General features: G+C 40.8%; 1 protein-coding gene across 2 annotated transcripts in view; it reads left to right on the forward strand.

The window, feature by feature from the left end:
* Window positions 1-15,773, forward strand: part of KCNQ1 (potassium voltage-gated channel subfamily Q member 1) — a 324,081-nt gene extending 308,308 nt beyond the window's left edge. For both annotated transcript variants that reach the window (XM_033063900.2, XM_033063899.1), the window contains one exon: window positions 13,926-15,773. In XM_033063900.2, coding sequence (XP_032919791.1) covers window positions 13,926-14,129 — 204 coding nt within the window. In that variant the 3' untranslated portion in view covers window positions 14,130-15,773. The remainder of the gene's footprint in view (window positions 1-13,925) is intronic.
* The last annotated feature ends 2,096 nt before the right edge of the window (window positions 15,774-17,869 follow it).

Consider the following 17,869-nt stretch of genomic DNA (forward strand, 5'->3'; position numbering starts at 1 on the left):
GTGTGGGTGCTGTTCCTGGCTCAGACATTGTTTTCTGCAGAACCTGAGGCAAGTCATTTCATCTGTTGTTTCCATTGCCTCAGCCATGAGTACTGGGTATGATAAACATTTTGAGGCCTGGAGGTCAGAAATGAAAACAGAAGCACTTGGTCACGTTTATAATTTTTGTTATTCCAACTGCTGTTCTGGATTTATCTTAAAACTTAGATATAACTTGAAAAGGTCATTTCTTGATGGCCCTGGTGTTTTTCAAGTCCAGGCTGGATGGGGTTCTGAGCAACCTTCCATGGCAGAAGTGTTGGAATTATAAAATGATATTTAGGGTCCCTTCCAACCCAGGATATTCTATGATTCTATGAAAATATAAATCAACAGTTCAGGTACTATGAGCAGAAGCATCTTGCACCTTAAAGGAGCTGTGATGTTTGAGACTGAAATAAAGCCCTTTCACATTTCAGAGCAAATGTGTCAGAGCTAAAGCTGTTAGTCAAATCACATAAAGCCATCCATGAAAATGGATGAAAAAATATTTAATAATTCTGAATTATGTCAGCATTTTAATCTGTAAAATCCTTAGTAGATACTACTTAACTTTTTTAAGAGGTTGCATGGTGAATTAATTTCTCCTGAGTAGCTGATTACTCTCTCTATGGGACTGGGGCAAAAATACTACTTAACAAAGGGGATTAGTAGAAAGAAGAAAACAAATTACTCCTAGACTAGCCTCTTTCACTCATTCAAGTTAAATATGCAAAGAGAAAATAGGGAATGTGTGCAGCTAAACCAGTTTGTGTGGTGATTGCCAGACCTTCCAAGGAGAGCATGGTCTGGTCCCTGTGAGCACCAGTGATCCATCTCCAGGAGGAGCAGGCTGTAGCTTGCTTCAGACACAGGGTGCTGATTCTCTGGTGCTCCCTTCCTGGCATGCCACTGTCAGTGAAGTCTCCCTGGCAGATGCCCAAGACAAACATGGTCCCTCTGTGGAGGAGCACCCTTTACATGACAATTTGAGTGGTGTCTCTCATGGCTTGCAGCTACTGGAGATCCTGTAGAGCTCTTTGGCTGTCTCAGACAGAATTCAGTACTTTTTCTTTCCGCCACTGTGATGCTTTCCCCTCCTTTCATTGTATCACTGCTTTTTTGTTCCTATCTGTGAGCGCTGGGGAGTGTTAGTTACCCTGTGCTGTGAAACAGATGCTGCCTCCCATCACTGAGAAGCTGCATTTTGTTACTGATTAACAGGGGTTAGTGCAGCCCTCGATGGCAGGGGCTGGATGGGAGAGAGCCAGCCACGTGTTCATTCTCTGCTTTGTGCAATTGATAACAGTCCTGGTTGGAGGTGGAAATGGAGAAGGGAAACGTCACAAAGCTTTATGTTCAAGACTGTCACCACCTCTGCCTGAAGAGTCTTCCAGCATTTCATCATGTCTAGACTATATGTGCTGTGTGATCTGCTGTAGTAGCCTCCTCCATCATAATATAATATTACAAAGCCCAAAGCCCTTTTTAGTTTTGAACAGTAAATGGTCATCGTTATCTTCAGAATGAACAACTCAGGCTACTGCCTAAGAGGCAGAAGAATAAAAGGTGGATGCACATCTAACATCTGAAGCTGGGCAGATCATTCAGTCTTCAAGCCTGTCATAATGATTAATCAGCTAGGAAAGACTGTGAGCCTTTTGCTTCCACCACAGAGCAGTTGCTTGTGCTGTCAAGAGATCCACTTTTGAGTCGTGGTTTACCAGTCCAAACAAATGCCCAGCCTGGCTGTATTCCTAGAAGTTACTGACAAAGAAATGCACTAAGGATTTCTTGTTATCTTTGTCATCCATTAAATTTTTCAAGCATGTTATTTTATCAGGAACATTTGCTTACTTTTGAAGGCATTATAGCTTAAAATGTTATGGAAAAGAGCCTAGATATTTTAACTGACTCAAAACCAGAGGGAAACCTGCAATGGGAGTAATTGGGGAAGTTAACCCATGCAGAACTTGTTACCAGTAGCAGCCAAATTATCTGTCTCTTAGTTTTCAAAATGTATGAAGCCTCCAAAATATTGGGAAATTGGCTTAACACCATAAGGTTAAGCAGTGCTGAAGCAGTAGGGAAAAAAAGGGAACAGATATGAATCTTTAAAATCTAGTTTTTGAGACCTTGGTGTATACAGAAGACCTGTTTTCAGGGTTTCCTCTGCAAGAAAGTTCACCAGAAGCTAACTCTGGAAATTGAAGCTGGTATTCTTGCATAGCTGGTTGGCCTCAGAATTTGAAATTTTAAGCACCAATGTCTAAAACTACAAAATGCGTAACAAAATAATCGCTTCATTTCCCTCGAATTCAACTGGCAGAGCTGTTGAACTCCTGCAGGCATGGTAATGACTTTGTATGACCCATGAAATTTGACTGAAAACCCTTCTTCATTAGCAGTTGGTTGCCTTTGTTGTAGTTTTGCTCCTGGTATCCATAAGATCTCCTCGTTTGCCTTTATGAATAACACCATGACAGCCAACAAGCAGTTTCTTTTCCTTGTAAACATGGGTTTCCACTGGTAAATATATTACATTCTAGTTCACTCATTGGTTATTTGCTGGCTTGTGATTGATTGTGTCTGCCTCCACTTTTTGAAATGCTCAGTAAACAAGTGAAATGTGCTTTTGGGATGCCCATTGATTTTAGAGGGTGCAGAGCACCTGCATCTTCTCTGGATTTCAGTGGGGTGTTGCTGGATGCTTAAATTTCTACAAAATGAAAGTGGTTTTATTTTTAGAGGATTCTGAAGGAGATATTTCCAGGGATATGATTTCAGCAGAATTGAATGATGTTTGGAAAGGCTGGGGGAGTAGAGTGGGCTCACAGACTTTTATCACCACTGAATTTCACCTCTGATCTCTGTGCAGCCCCTGGGAATGAAAAGTGCCTTTGGAATTGTGTGTGGTTTTCTTTCGTTCCACTGAGCTTTCCCACTGAAATTTTCTGTCTTGCATCTGTGTCTTTGTGAAGCTTAATGCAATGGCAAAACAAGAGGCCACCTCCTTTCTGAAGAGCAGGCTCAAGCAAACAGGAACACAGCCCTGGTTTTGTGCATTCAAAATGGGTGCAAACTTGCCACCTTATTTATCACCAGGATTTCTAACCTTCAGATGCCATGGCCCATAAATGACTTATCCATAATAATATTTATCAAAGTATTGCTGGTCTAATTATTCATGCTGAGCTTGTTCTCTAAAAATTTCTCTTGAAAGAATCTTTTTAAAGATTTTTCTTTTGAAAACAAATTCATGACCACATCAAACAGAGATTCATGTTGCCGTTAGTTTAATTACCAGCAGCCCTCAGGGAAAATTCAGTCAAAACTCCCTGTAGTTGTAATTGCTTCTCTCCCTTTCTCTCCCCCACTCTTTTTACCTTTCCATTTTTTATTGCTGCAGAAGTCATCATGTGGTTGTTCATTTTTAAGCTCATTTTAGGTACTAAGGGGTTTATGCTCTTTTTTGCCCATATAGTAACTATCAAATTATAAATAATTAGTAGATAATGGATACTGAATAAGGAGCTGGCAAAAAAAAATGTTTTTGAGATAACAGTTGAAGTTATCTTTGTTTTTAACTTTGTCAGCCAAAAGGCAGATGATGTCCTCCCCAGTGCCATGCCATGAGATCAGATCCATAACCTGTGGGTCTATTCCAGCCATAAAAGCCACTGCACCTAGTCTGGCTATATTCCCTTTGAAAAGTGGCATGGATGCCTCATCTGGATGAAGTGCAAAACATAACATAAGCAGTGCTGACCTAACACGACATGATACATGGCAGATTTGCTTTAAAAAGAGCAGCAGCCTCAAATCTGTTTTGAATTAGAAAAAGTGTTTGAGGAAAAGAAAGGAAAGAAGGGAACCATTTCATAGCAGGCATCTGAAAAATAACAGTTTGGAGGAAGGAGAAAAAATTGTCAGGCAAAACCTTACAGTTAAAGCAGAAAAATATATTTCTAACACTGGGGATTATGAGTGTATATCTTATTCTTTGGGGTTTTTTAAAATAAAATCTTGGCAACTTAAGTGCATACTATGATGGCCCAGCATGAGAACAGCTACTCAATGGTGAAATTTTCAGCAGTACTCTGGCAGGAGGTTATTAGTCATAGTCCCAGTATCATACAAGAGCCAGAGCCAAGGATTCAAGAAGCAAAACATTCCCCTTTGGAGAGAGGTCAAGATTAGTCACTTTTGTTTTCTTTAATGGGGGGAGGGGGACAGTGGGGGTTGGGCTGATTTGGGGCTTATTTTGTTGTGGAGAAGAGTTTTGGACATATTTTTATGCCAGTTGGGTCTCGTACTCTTTCCTTTTTAACCCTAAAGTGCTGTAAATGTGCCACTGTTGCACACAAGGAACAGGAATCTATAGCTAAGGGAAAGCTGTTGTCTGACAGCCAAACTTCTGACAACGAAAATATGGAGTGATATTCAGAGGCTGTACTGCCGCGGTTAAGCCAGCAGAAAGGGTCCTCCAGAGGCAAGAACCACAGGGAGCTTTCTTCACATCTGTGGAACTGAAGCATCTGAAATACAAGTGCCTGTCAGCTAGACAGAGAGCCTTTCTTTCCTCTGCAGAGAGGTACCGGGGTGCTCGACCAGAAGGACCCTGCAGAGATTTGCTGGACAAGAATGTGATTGAGAATGAGAAAGCAACCTGTTCTCCAGCCTCCTGTCTCGAGAATAAAAACCAGAAAGGTGCTGCAAAGTTTGCCTTGAGACTGGAAGATGTGCCCAGGACAGGGAGAGTATTTTCAAGGTTTTGTTAGGGCCACTCATCTGAGCAGATGTTAAGAATGTTTCTTGTATCTGAAGGCGGGCTGCTGACTGTGCTGCCTCAGTTTCCCCCATGTTGTGCTGGCAATAACAGGACTTTTCTTAACAGGACTTGAGGTACTTAGGTGCACCCAGGTTTGCACAGTGCTGTAGATGCACTAAACATGGAATCATAGAATATCCTGAGTGGGAAGAGTGGCCCTGCAGATGACCATCATTTATGCTAGAACTCTATTCAAACTATTACACAGAGATAAGCCTTTTTTTTTTTCTCCTGGTGTCTTTGATCAATATTTCCGCTATATTTCTTTTTATCTCAAGCCTGTTTCCCATCCTCTGTAAGACTGGATTTCAATTTAAGCATAATTTGGGGAAGCTGTTTATGATTATGGTGCTGGATAGATATCCAGTGATTTTTGCAGATACATTAACTTCTAATACTTCTGGTATCATTGATTCACTTGTAAGGAAAGAATCCCTCCCTTCTTGCCAACTCATATTTTTAAACAGAGAGGGAGGAAAGTTGTGTCTGGTCAAAGAGATACTGTTTCCTGAAGGTGGGGCTATAGTTAATGAAGATAAGATAATTCTTGAAAATATCCGAGTATTCAGTTAGTAGGATAGGGGGATTTGATCGTCTTTAGTAGTTTCTGATAAAAGTTATATTTAGAGACAAGACCCTCACCTTCACTTTCCTGGCTTCATGCCATGGAGGGAAAAATATTCTAAACTCCCTTCTTTATCTCCTGATACTCTGGTAATTTACAGGAAAGGGTTAAAAAAATAAATATCTGACCTTTGTAATATTTTAGAGAAAAAATTATGCTGTATCCTGAGGCAGTGCTTGGCCAAAGACTGTAGATTTTGGATGCTGTTCTGACTTGAAAATTTCCATGTGTTTTAAGTCTCGTCTGATTTATCTAAAACAAGAGTCAACCACAAATTTTAATTGCTAGGCTATAGCTTTATGGACGCCAGATAGATCTGTGAGCGTTGCACACATCTGGGCATGGGCTGAGGGCTGGGAGGCCAGCAGGACTGGCCTGGGAGCTGGGGAGTGGCGAGCCAGAAGGTCACAGCCCAAGACCTCATCCAGAACTAAAGAAAGGCTCTCAGGAAAAGCTGATTTCCAGCAGTTTGGGTGCTTGAAGGAGGCCAAATATTTTTGCAAGTTGTTAATAATGACAACAAAAGCACTGAACCGAGACGACAGTTCTCTGCTCTCTCTTCTTCAGGGGCAGCTGTTTCCAGCCCTGCTTCTGACCATCTCCTGCAGCCACATCCATCATGCTCCTCCTTCTATCTTGACTCACTAGAATTTCAGGTCATCCCTTCCCAACATTTTTACCCTCAAGCCTTTCTGAATCCTCTCCGCTTCTAAAAGAATCATAGGATCATCCTAGAATGGGTTGGAAGGGACCTTAAATATTCTCCAGTTCCAGCTCCCTGCCTTGGGGACACCTTCCACTACACCAGGCTGCTCAGAGCCCCATCCAGCCTGGCCTCAAACACTTCCAGGGATAGGGCATCCACAACTTCTCTGTGCAGCTCGTTCCAGTGCCTTGCCAGCCTCACAGCAAAGAATTTCTTCCTTACATGTAGCCTAAATTTCCCCTCTTACAGTTTGAACCCAGGAAAAGAAATAATTCTTAAAAGAAGTACTGTTCCAAAATCTTTCCACCTTTCAAGGTTTTGTACTCCCCAACGGTCCATGACCAAATGTATTTCAGTGTCCTGTAATTGAATTCTCTCAATTGCCAGCATGCTACCAACCTCTTTGTTAGGAGTGGTTTCTATTCATCTTACCTTGCTTCTGTTAGTCAAGCAGCAAGTTACAGACAAATAATCTTATGAAGGTGACCTGTAAAAAGCCAAACCAACTTGCTTGCAACTTTTGATTTCTATTTATTCCTCAAATTTTTTAAGATCTTAAAGGAATTTCTCTCTTACATAAGCACAACATCTGTTGTTGCTGCTTATTTCTTTGTAAGGAAAAGTGACAGTATCAGAGAAGAGAGTTTTGATAACATGTTGCTAATATTCTGTATTTGGTCTGCTGTATTTTATATTATATTATTTATTCCATCACATATTACTGAAGTGGCTTTTTTATACCAGTATTTTAGGTTTTTGACACATCAGAGCATGTCTCTTACTGCCACTGGTTTCAAATATAATTCAGGGGAGACACCTAATCTGAAAAATGACATTATAGTTGTAACCTACACTCTTCTAAGAATCATGAAAGAAATGGAGCTGAGTGAATAGTTAACCAGAGAGGTCATATTTCCACAAACTTTGAGGAAGCTTTTAGAAAAATATCCTTTTCTTTGAGAAAAAGAACATTTGGAAAAGAAAAATAATTCTCTGTAGTTTAGTTATTTGCTAATCAAAATTGCTTTCCCAATCCTAATAGAAGGAACAGATGCATAAATCAACCATGTAATTTCTCCCATTTCCTATAGCTTGAGCATTTGCTACCATAGATCTTGAGCTGCACAACCAGAAAAATATTCTTCAAACAAACAAAAATTACTTTAAAGTGCCACAAGTGTTACAGTCAGTAACGAAAATGCTACATGCTGGTGTTGCCAGTTTGTTTTAATTCCCAAAACAATTTTTAAAAAGTGTGACAAAACAGAGTTTCTTTACAGTGCACTAGGAATTTACTGTAGAAGTCAAGCCCTTTGTAATAGTTCACTGATATCAAGATAACTTCTGGAGAATCAGAGCCAGCAGCTGGTTTATAAATCCTGGTTGTTGCTGAGCTCTCACCCTGACTCAGCGGCGCAGAATTTTCTCCCCAGGGTCATCACCCTCTGTTGAATGCACAAGCAGTGCACCCTGATCAATGGTGAATTCTCAGCAGCTGTTCAAGGGTTTTACTACAAAAAATAAGTGGTTTTTTTATGCTTTTGAGAAGTGTAAGATAAATATTTTCCTACAAAAATACACAGCAAGACGAGAGCAGCAACAGTCTCAGTTTATTGAAAAAACAGAACAATTTTTACTCTCTCAAAGAAGAGATTGTCACTTACAGCTTTATGCAAGAGAGCTGATTTTAGAACTCAGGGTGTAACAAATACCTTTCTTTCCAAAGATGCTTTTTGTCTGAAAAGTATCCTTTTTATTTGTCAGTTAAGACAGTGGTTAGAGTGTTCATATAATACTTTTATTGACTAGAAAGAGACTTGTCCATGTAACCCTGAAAACCTGTCAGTTTTGCTCCTCAGAAGCTCAGCCCTGCTGTTTTCCAGGCAATGATCAGTCTTACAGTGGAGTGTTTTCTCACTGGTTCCACTTCTATCCTTCCCCTGGACGCCACACACATTTCTTCTTTGGTCAGCCCTCAAGAGAAAGTACAGACAGCCTGGAGAGCAAACCCTCCTTCATGCAGATTATATTCTCCTTTAAACACCTCAGTATCAGGAATATAACCTCCAGCAAAACTGCTGCCTCATCTAGGGCAACAAAATAAACACATCAAAGCCAGAAGTTCTGATAGGGGGTTTTTGCAATAATCTGGGATCTTGGGCATTGCAAATGGAAGGGAGGCACATTCCAGGATTTTTGAAGAATCATGCACCTGAAGAAAGGAACGTTCCTTAATAATACTGAAACCACTGTTCTCTCCTGCCACTATTATAGAGAAATCTTTAAAATAAGTTCTCTGGGAAGATTCCCATATCTATCCCGGAGCTCCTCTAGAAAGCCACTCCTGAATCGTACCTGTTCCTGTCCTCAGAGCCCTCCAGGATAAAGCATTAACTCTCAGAAATGCTGAGATACCAACATGTGAGAGGACTTAGCAAGAAGACAGCCAGGGGAGCTTCTCTCTGAAACTTCTTCAAATGTTCTGAAGAACTTAAATAGGAAGAATCCCACCTAAGACAAACGTGATTTATAACCACGTTTTCTTCCAGAAGAGATTCAGTGTTGTTACTGGATACTGATCCATTCCTTCTTAACATTGCCATTAACGAGTATCATAAATTCTGGAATATTTTTTGCCTTTCATCTTCTCTCCAGCTGAGTCATTGGTGATTATTTTGTTAGCAAAAAGGAACTTTTTGTGTGATTTTATGAAAGATAAAGCTAACTTATTACTGAGTGTGGCACTGAACAGCAAACACATTAGAGATTTGGTACAACATGGAGAGGTGCTTAAAGAAAGCATCATTTTTTATTCCCCTGGAAGTTTGCTACCCTGCAGAGCAATAGGGCTCTCCTTAGTAATAGGCCACCAGAATTGATAAATACGTGAAGGTCTCCCCAGTCCTCTTTGGTTATTTTGAAAAAGTGCCTTAAAGAATTAGTCCACTTTGAGCTGAAAAGCTGCACCCACAGGAATGAATGCCACTTAAGTCAGGGCAGCAGACTTGGGAGTTTAATGTTGCAAAAACAGCTGAAATCTTCCTTTATCACATTTTCATTCAGCCAAGCATTGCTTGCATCTTGGTTTCCCTCTTCTCCTTTAGCAGCTTCATGCTTGGCTTTCTTTGCTGAGAACAAGGACAGCTCCCTGAACCCACTGAGTGAGCAATGAGCTGATAAAAATTCTCTTCATTATGGACAAAAAAAATACATTTAATCAGTCAACCATGTTAAGAACATAGGTAGTTATAAAACCACTCTATTCAAAGGGACTATGATTTTTACCCTTAATATTTACTTTTAAAATCTCTGAGGATGAGAATGATGGGCAGATGACACAGCTTTAATCAACAGCATTAATCAACCTTGATCTCTCCAGCTGATGGAGCAATACTTGGAATAACTTATTAATAATTTGTGGTCTTTGTGGCCGAAATTATGCCAAACTCAAAATTTTGTCCTTCAGCTTCCCATGGCTGAAAATGCTGTTCCACTCAGCTCTGTAATTGTGTCTGTCATTGCCTTTTCCTGGTAAATCCCTATAATTAGTTTTGGGAGTAGGTCTCCAAAGTGCTACCCTTTAGTTCTCATTACAGAGGAGCTTAAAAGAGACTGTTCTGTCCCTGGAGCTGTCCCTGGAGCCAAGCAGGCTTCTGTGTTTTGCTTTGTTTTGTTTGTTTTGTTTTGTTTTTAAAAGCAAGGAAATAAATTCATTGTTACCTATTATGTTCCAGATCATACCATGAACTTTTCATGAAAGCTTAAAATTACAAAGTGTTGGATGTTAATATAGCATGAAGATTTGCGGAATTTTAATGGATAAAAATAATAGACAATTTTAATTGAAAATTATTTTGTTCTTTCAGCAAGAACAGCCTCTGTCTTGTTCAGTAGCACCTCCTGGAAAGCCTTTGATCCCTTTACAAATATTGTTACCTGTACAAATGCATGTCATGAAGGCTATGAAGATTGGGATTTCTCAGTCTGGAAAAGGCTTTGGAGTAACCTACTTGTGGCCTTCCAGGACCTGAAGGGAGCCTAGAGGAAAGATGGAGAGAGACTGTTACAACAGCATGTTATAACTTTTCCTCATGATGTGCCATTTAAGATTTGTGTGCTAACCTTTCAGCCTTCATGAATAACTATTTGATTTGGGGTTGTTTTTTTTCTCAGTGCACTGCATGGATAGGATTTTATTCATTTCTAAGAGACAGATTCAAAACTTGTATAAAGCTTCTTCTCTCCATCTGTGCTCAATCTATGATCCTTGGATTTTTTTATTTTTTTTAAACTTAACTCAGGGGATGGAAAAATTTCATATTCATGCAATATTTCTCTAAGACTTAAGGATAACTATGGTGTGTAATTTCTAAGTTTCCAATACTGCTTCCTCTTCCCAACAACTGTGAAATACAAAGGAAATTATTTGCATATAAAGAATCTGATCATCCAAACATCATGTTACTAATGAAACATAAATCATCTACAAAGAGCTTACTTAGTTTTTCCTAAAGGAAACAAATCAGTCTGAGTTATTTTTCTATGTAATTAACAATGTTTGCTGTTTTAAGTAGAGAGATCAGAGTTGTTCAAAGTGGTAAAGATTAGAGCAACATCAGCAGTTTTTCTGTTTGCTTTACTTTTATTCGTTCTGGCATCAGAGCTAATTTCTAATCAAGTAAATGTGTCTGAAAGTATGATTCAGGGGAGATGATACATTTCTCCGTGCTAACTGCCTAAAGCTGGCTTAATAAAAAGGATATTGCACACAATGACATTTTTCTAGTAGGTATAATTATCTCTGCAGCAAGCAAGTGAATGATGTATTTCAGGATGTGTGTTTGGATGATGACAGGCAGATTGGGCATGATAAGCCAGGCTGTTCACCAGCAAGCCTCTTTTTCTGGTACATCACAGGCCTGTGATGAGAGTAGAAGTTGCCTTCTGGTGGCTTTTACTTCTCCTTTTAAAACATCTCATACTTTAAGCATATACTCCTTTGGCAGAATCAGGAATGGGGGCCCATTGTCCCACTGCTGCCTCATTTGCCAATGTCATCTCTTCTGACAGAGCCCCAAGCAGCAGAGGATCCATGTACAGAAATCCAGACTGCTCCTTCTCTTGTAATATCCAAGGAACATTTTACAGTTTGGGATTGATGACTCAGTCCAAGATTGGTACAGAGCCCACTGAAGCCACTGGGAGTCTGTGCTTGCCAAAATCTACCACTGAGTCCAGTGTGTCTTGGAGCAAGCCCTTCACAGGCACAGACCCCCCTGGGAAATGGAAAGCAAAACTGATTAAACAACAAGTGAACACAACCAGCTTTATGGACCTCCCTCCACAAAAGCTTTGTGGCTTTAGAGCCCTACCCCAAAAATACATGGATGAGAAAGGTCTTTACTTTTAATCTCATATGACTCAATAGCAATTAGCCTCTGCTTCTGTGGGCCTCCTGCAATCCACAGCTGCAGCAGCCAGACCTTGTTGCCTAGAAAAAATTAGACAATTATCTCTGGGAATTTATTTCCCAGCAAGAATATTCACTTCTCACTTCTCCCCAGTACTTCATCACCAAGATGCACAGCTGTTGAAGGACTATCCAGATCTCAGTCCAACCTACTGTCATGTTCAATAGTTCATCACTACAAGAGTTTCATGGATGCATGTTTTCCAGATATATCTCTAGTCTGTCTTTCCTCTGGTAATCCCTGCCTGGAATCACAAATTGAGAAATATATACATATAAAAATACCCCAGTTCATTTAAAATAGTTACCAAAAAGACATTTCTTGTGGAAGGAAAAGTTGTCTTTGGGATTCTGAAGATAGCTCTTTGTCTGGAGGCTTTCCCTGCAGTCCTTCCAGCACAGTTGTCTCAGAAAACAAACAATACCTGGGCAGTGAATTGTACTGTGACTTGGAGCATCACAAGTTTGCCATCTGTAATGGGCACCATTTGGGCAAAATATGTCTCTTTTTAAGGGAGGGAATAAGTAGTGATGAAATGAGAACCTGATGATCTGCTCAGTTTTCAATCTGTATTTCCTTCTAGAAATCTTGAACTTATCTGCTCTTCAGCTTCCTCATTTCAGAGAATCTCATCTTTCAACAGCCATTTCCATCCAGAATTACTAGTGTTTCATGTACCATCTAGGGTGCTTTGCCTAATGTTTTCAAAACCAGCTGCAAAGTATAAATCTCTGGCACCTCATATTTTTAAATCACTGTATCTGCTTCCCTACCAGTTGTACAAAGTGTTTGAAAAAACCCAGCGTTTTCTCTATGGTAGAAAAACATTTTAGTCTCTGCTGAAATCCTCCAGGTTTGTTGATGTTCTGCTCAGCCTTACTGTCTTTTACTATCCTGTGTGATACTTGGATGACAGCCAGGCACATATGAATTGCTCCCACTCATGCTCTCTCTGGCAGTTTTATGTGCCTTTCACTACTTTCTAGCAGATATTTTAGGCAACAATTTATTCCTATCACTTTTTTTTTTCCTGCTTGCTTTCTTTTCCCTTTCGAAAAAGTATTACATCTTTTTGCCTAGAATTTATCCAGTGTTTTAGGATCCCTGTGGATCAATGGGTCAGAGACTGCAAAGACAAAATCAAGGCTTTCTTATTATGCTTGAAGAAGGGAGTAGGAGGCCATAAGGCAGAGTCTTACTGCCTAATTTCAATGCTTTTTGAAAAGGCTCAAGGGTCAGAGAATGGGCAGGACTTTGAAGCTGGAAGTGCCCATCTTCCCCTTGGGATATTTTGCTTAGATTCAGAGCAGAGAGGAGGCTCCCAGTGCCAGATAAAAGGGGTCACATCAGTTACTTCTTGACTGGGAAATGCAAGAAACCAGATGCTGGATCTGTGGTGCTCAGTTTTCCTCTGACTGCCACCAAATATATGCCAAAAAATATCCATAACCGCACCTCTCTTATGTATCAGCTTTTTCATTATATTTTGTCCTAAAAATTAGAAGAAAGAGCAGGAAAAAAGGGGGGAGAAGAGAAATTAAATAACTTATGAGCTCTTGTCTAAAGAAGAAAATGAGCATTATGGATATGGGCTGAACCCCTGGAGTCTCCCAGTCAAGAAATTAATTTTCAGCCATCTTGAAATTCGTCATTTCTGTCTTGCTGGGGATCATGTCATTCAGATGGCAATCCTAGGGAATTGTGTCACTGGGTTTTGAGAGCATAAAACTGACTCATGCCCCACTCCCAGCTGCTGTTAACTCATGGGCAGCAAAATACCTGTGGGCATTTTTTGGCCTGAGTTGTTAATTGGGCCCAAATGTAGAAATGAGCATCACTCAGTCCCAGCTTAAGAGTTGATTAGATCACTGCAAGTCAATCAGTTATTTACTAGAGCATTGGTATTATTAGAGCATAGAAGCAGGCTAGAAGTTTATAATTAAAAAAAAAACCTATGGACACAATAATAACCCCCCCAAAAAAAAAACCCAAAACAAAACAGAAATTTAGTTCTCTATTCCAGCAGACCTCTTTAAAATCCCATTTGTCATGTGTTCACCCAGATATAAAATATGTGTCAAAGCACATACCAGAGGTGAGTATTAACAAGCTTTTCCCAATCCAACCCTGACCTATTGCATTAAATTTCTAATGATCTGTTTGATGAACTGTGAATCTGTGGTATCTTCACAGAGGTTGATGTGATCCTAATTAATATTACATGTATGTCACCTGGTTTGCTGCAATTTTCAGCTCTCCCCTTTGCCTTTGTAGGTCACACAAATGGACCAGAAGCTGAACCTTATCACAGACATGCTGCATCACCTGGTTTCCCGTCAGCAGGGGGACCAGGGCAACAACAGATCATCTCAGAGAGGCAACAACAACGTCAGCTCAGAGTTTTTCCACCCCAACAACACCCTGCCCACCTACGAGCAGCTGACAGTACCAGGAGGAAATGAGGATGACATTTCCTGACGTGGTGCAAGCCTGGGTTGGGTTGTTCCTGCTTTTCTCCTCTGGACAGGACAGAGTGTTGAGAACCTGGGAGAAATGAAGTTCATCAGCCAACCAAGAAATCGTGCAACTGCTGTATCCACACCATTAGTCTCAAACATGCTCTTCTGAAGTTACCCACAGTAGCCAAAGGATTGCCAGGCTGTCTTCCACCAGGCAAAACTTCTGGAAGCTCCACGTTGATTTTGTTCCTGAACAAATGATATTTCTCAAAAAGATCAAAATGATGTAAAGACAGGCAAAATGGCAAGGATTTAGAGCTCCAGTAATAATAATAATGATAATAATAGTAATAATAATATTCTAATAATACTTGAACTTAGATGGAGAAAAAAAATGCATTCTGTTTATGAATCTGCAGATAGCAATTTATTTCTGCTACTAAGGTTTTTAAAACAAACTAGGATAACTTATGTTGTTTTTACTGTATAAACATACACTAACATTCTAGACAATAACAAACCACATACTGAATGATTTTCTTTTTCTGTTTTATTTTAGTGTTACTACATAAACAGTTATCAGATAATGACCAGATTTTTAAAATCTGTTTTTCTTCAGGGAGGAACTAATCCTTAATCTGGAACAACACTATTTATAGTGGAAAGTGCTATAGATTTTCTAAGATATCAGTTTTTCATGGGGAGACAGTAAAGTATTATATAGCAAAAAATCATTCTGCTTTCTAGAAAATTGTTGCCAAAGAATTTATATATAAATAGAAAACACAGTGTTCTGAATGTACTTGTCCTGAGCATTTTAAAAGGAAGGCTTTCTACTTCTTAAATCTATTGGTTTTTAGCTTACAGATGCCAAGAATATTAGAAGAGGCTGAAGTGGCTAGACTTCACTGGTCAAGTGTTTGAGCTGGCCACTCACAGAACATCCATAATCCTTGCAGGAATCGAGGCTTCAGTTCAGGAAAGCATCTCTAATCCACACAGCACATAGGACAATTTTAATGTTTTCATGAATAATGTCTTGGGAAACTCAACTCCCTACAGGAGTCAGTTGATACTGACAAGTGCCAGCCCTTTATTTAGAGAGTTGAGGGCCTCAGCTACAGCCCATGGGGCTGAGCCACCCTGTCCCACATGATGACTGCAGGGAAACCAACAGTGTTGGCTCAGTGTGACTTCTCACCCCCACAACGTGGGCAGGAGTTGGGCTCTGATTGCTAAGGCTGAAATCACTAAGCCTTGCAGAGATCAGCACCTGAATCCTATCACTCTTTAAAGCTGGCAGCCTCAGGAAAAGCTCTTCAGCCCAACGTGGTGGCAGTGGCAGCTCAAACTGCTGGGGAAACAAGAGATGTAGACAGATTTATCAGCTCGTGCACTTAGAGAATCCTGCACATCCAGTGCACCCTCCTTACAGAGCCTGTACCCCACAGTGCTCTCCCTCCCCTGGGGATGCCCTAAAGCCTCATTCTTAGGCACAGCAGTTAATATTACCAGTCTTTTGACCAATATTACCAGTGTGAAATACTGATGCATAATGAATGAGATCACAGGGAACCTTCTCATAGGGAATTCTCACATTCTGAGCTTGCTTTCCAACATTTCATCTCTTTCACTTGGACTGCAGAGAAAGTCCTGTATTAAATGTCCTGTATTAAATATCCTGTATTTAACTTTCCAGATTCTGTTACAGTTATCCATCCTCTCTGTTGTACAGTAAATAAATGTTAAGGATGTAGAAATTTACAGGCATAAAGAAGAATTGTATCAGGGCATTATGTTTTCGTAGAAATCAAAATTATTCTCATGATTTTGAACATTTTTAAAATGAGATTCACTATGTAATTTCAGGTTTTCAATCAGCCTGTTAATTTCCTAATAAAGTACAGGACAAGAGTGCCATGTCTTTTGGTTATTCTAAAATCCAGACACTTGATATACACCAGAAAGCAGATGGCTTTTCTTCTCCTTTCTCTCTTAGCCCACTGTGCAGTGTAAATATGCCTTATTTGCAATGCATGACTGTAAGCCTTCTGCTGGTTCTTCACTAGAGAAAGAAAAGAAAATGCAGACTTTATCAGCTGGGATGACTGGAGAGAAAGGTGTGTTACATTGCCCTGGCTGAAAGCAGACAGGTCTGTGCGTTTCTAGGGGCATTGTTTTAAACAGAAAATGTGTCCATTCCTGCCTGTTTGTTCCCAAGAGCATACTTCCATTCTCTGTTTGACACCTAATCTTGGTGAGAGCAGTCTGCCACAGCAAACAATGCTAAACATAATTTCCTTTTCTTGTCAGTTGGTCTATAGCCACCTGAAAGTCTCCTTTGGGACCAGATTCATTGAAATCACTGGATTTTAGGTCGGAATCACAGGTTTTTGAGGCTGATGACCAGTTGTGAGGTCAGTGATTGCTCATCTGAGTCCAGCTGATCCTTTCAGAAAGTACAAAGCTCTGAGATCTACTGCTTCAAACCTTATAATCCACCTCCCCCTAAGGAAAAGAAGATGATCCTTTTTCCCTGTTGAAGAGGGATGTTACAAAGTGAGCCATCCAAATTTGCCATGCAGCTGCCTGGAGCCAGCCAAGGGCTCACAGAGACATATCTGACCTTTCTGCTTGCAGGACTGACTGGAATTCTGCTCTGCTCTGCTGAGGCTCCATATCTCAAAGACTTCTCCTGGAAGCAGGTGCCTCAGCATCTTTCTGGCACAGAGCACTGCAGAACAGCAGCAGTGGGAGGATGAGCTGAGCAGTCCAACACTGGAGCAGCCTGAAGTCACCAGCATGCAGTGAGTATGTGTTTCTGCTAAAACCTTTCCTACTGTTCAGCCTGACTGTCCAGAGGGGTTTTTTTAAGTGGGTAGGAAATATTTGTATCTTGAAGGGGAGCAAAGGAAACTGTAGGGTAGGCCAAACCTTGACTTTATAACTTTCTGCCCCGTTTTTGTGAGCTGTGTTAAAAATAAATGCATCTGAAGCTGCAAAAGAAGCCTCTTTCTTAGAGCAGCTCAATAGCAGTTGGCATTTCAAGACTGGTGTAAGTTTGGCCTAGACCCTCATCCCTGCTAAAAAATATAAAGGTCAGTTAAAAAATAGTCATCTAAAAGAATGTTAGCTGGCTTAGCTTCCCCAGCCTACCAGGGGATGCCAGATCTGGAAGGTAGGAAGCCAAGGAATAGGGGAGGAGGCAAAGCATGGGGCTGCCCAGCTGATGGTGGTGATGAAAGCTTACCCTGCCTCCGCCTGCAGCAGAGGCAGACAATGTGCAAGTTTGCAAAAAGGAAGATCCAAGGGAGGTGGAGAGGATTTGTGCAGGGGAGGAGTTTTAGTCCATGAGCAGAAGTCTGGGCTCCTGGTCAGGGACTGGGATTCAAAAGGCAGGAGCAGTGCCTGGCATCAGCATCAATCTGCAGTGTGACCTCAGGGCGAGTCGTTTCACCTGCTTGGCCACATCTGCTGCCCCCTCTCCTGCACTCAGCCCACTTGTTTGTTTAGACCACAAATTCCTCAGGAAGGGAGGGCCCCTTTCTGTGTGTTTGCTCAGTGCCTGCACAAAGGGACCTGCCCTCTGGGGACTGAAGGTACCACTCTCAGATAAATAATTACCCACCCTGGAGCCCTGCTACTGGCAAACCCTTAATTATTCCGAGCCCAAGGAGTTTCAGTTGGAAGTGCCTGCTGCCAAAGCAGCAGTTAGAGGAGGCTGGGCTTTAGGTCCCCTTCCACACTGTATCTTATCCT

The sequence above is a fragment of the Catharus ustulatus genome, chromosome 6 (assembly GCF_009819885.2).
Source record: "Catharus ustulatus isolate bCatUst1 chromosome 6, bCatUst1.pri.v2, whole genome shotgun sequence".
Taxonomy (NCBI): Eukaryota; Metazoa; Chordata; class Aves; order Passeriformes; family Turdidae; genus Catharus; species Catharus ustulatus.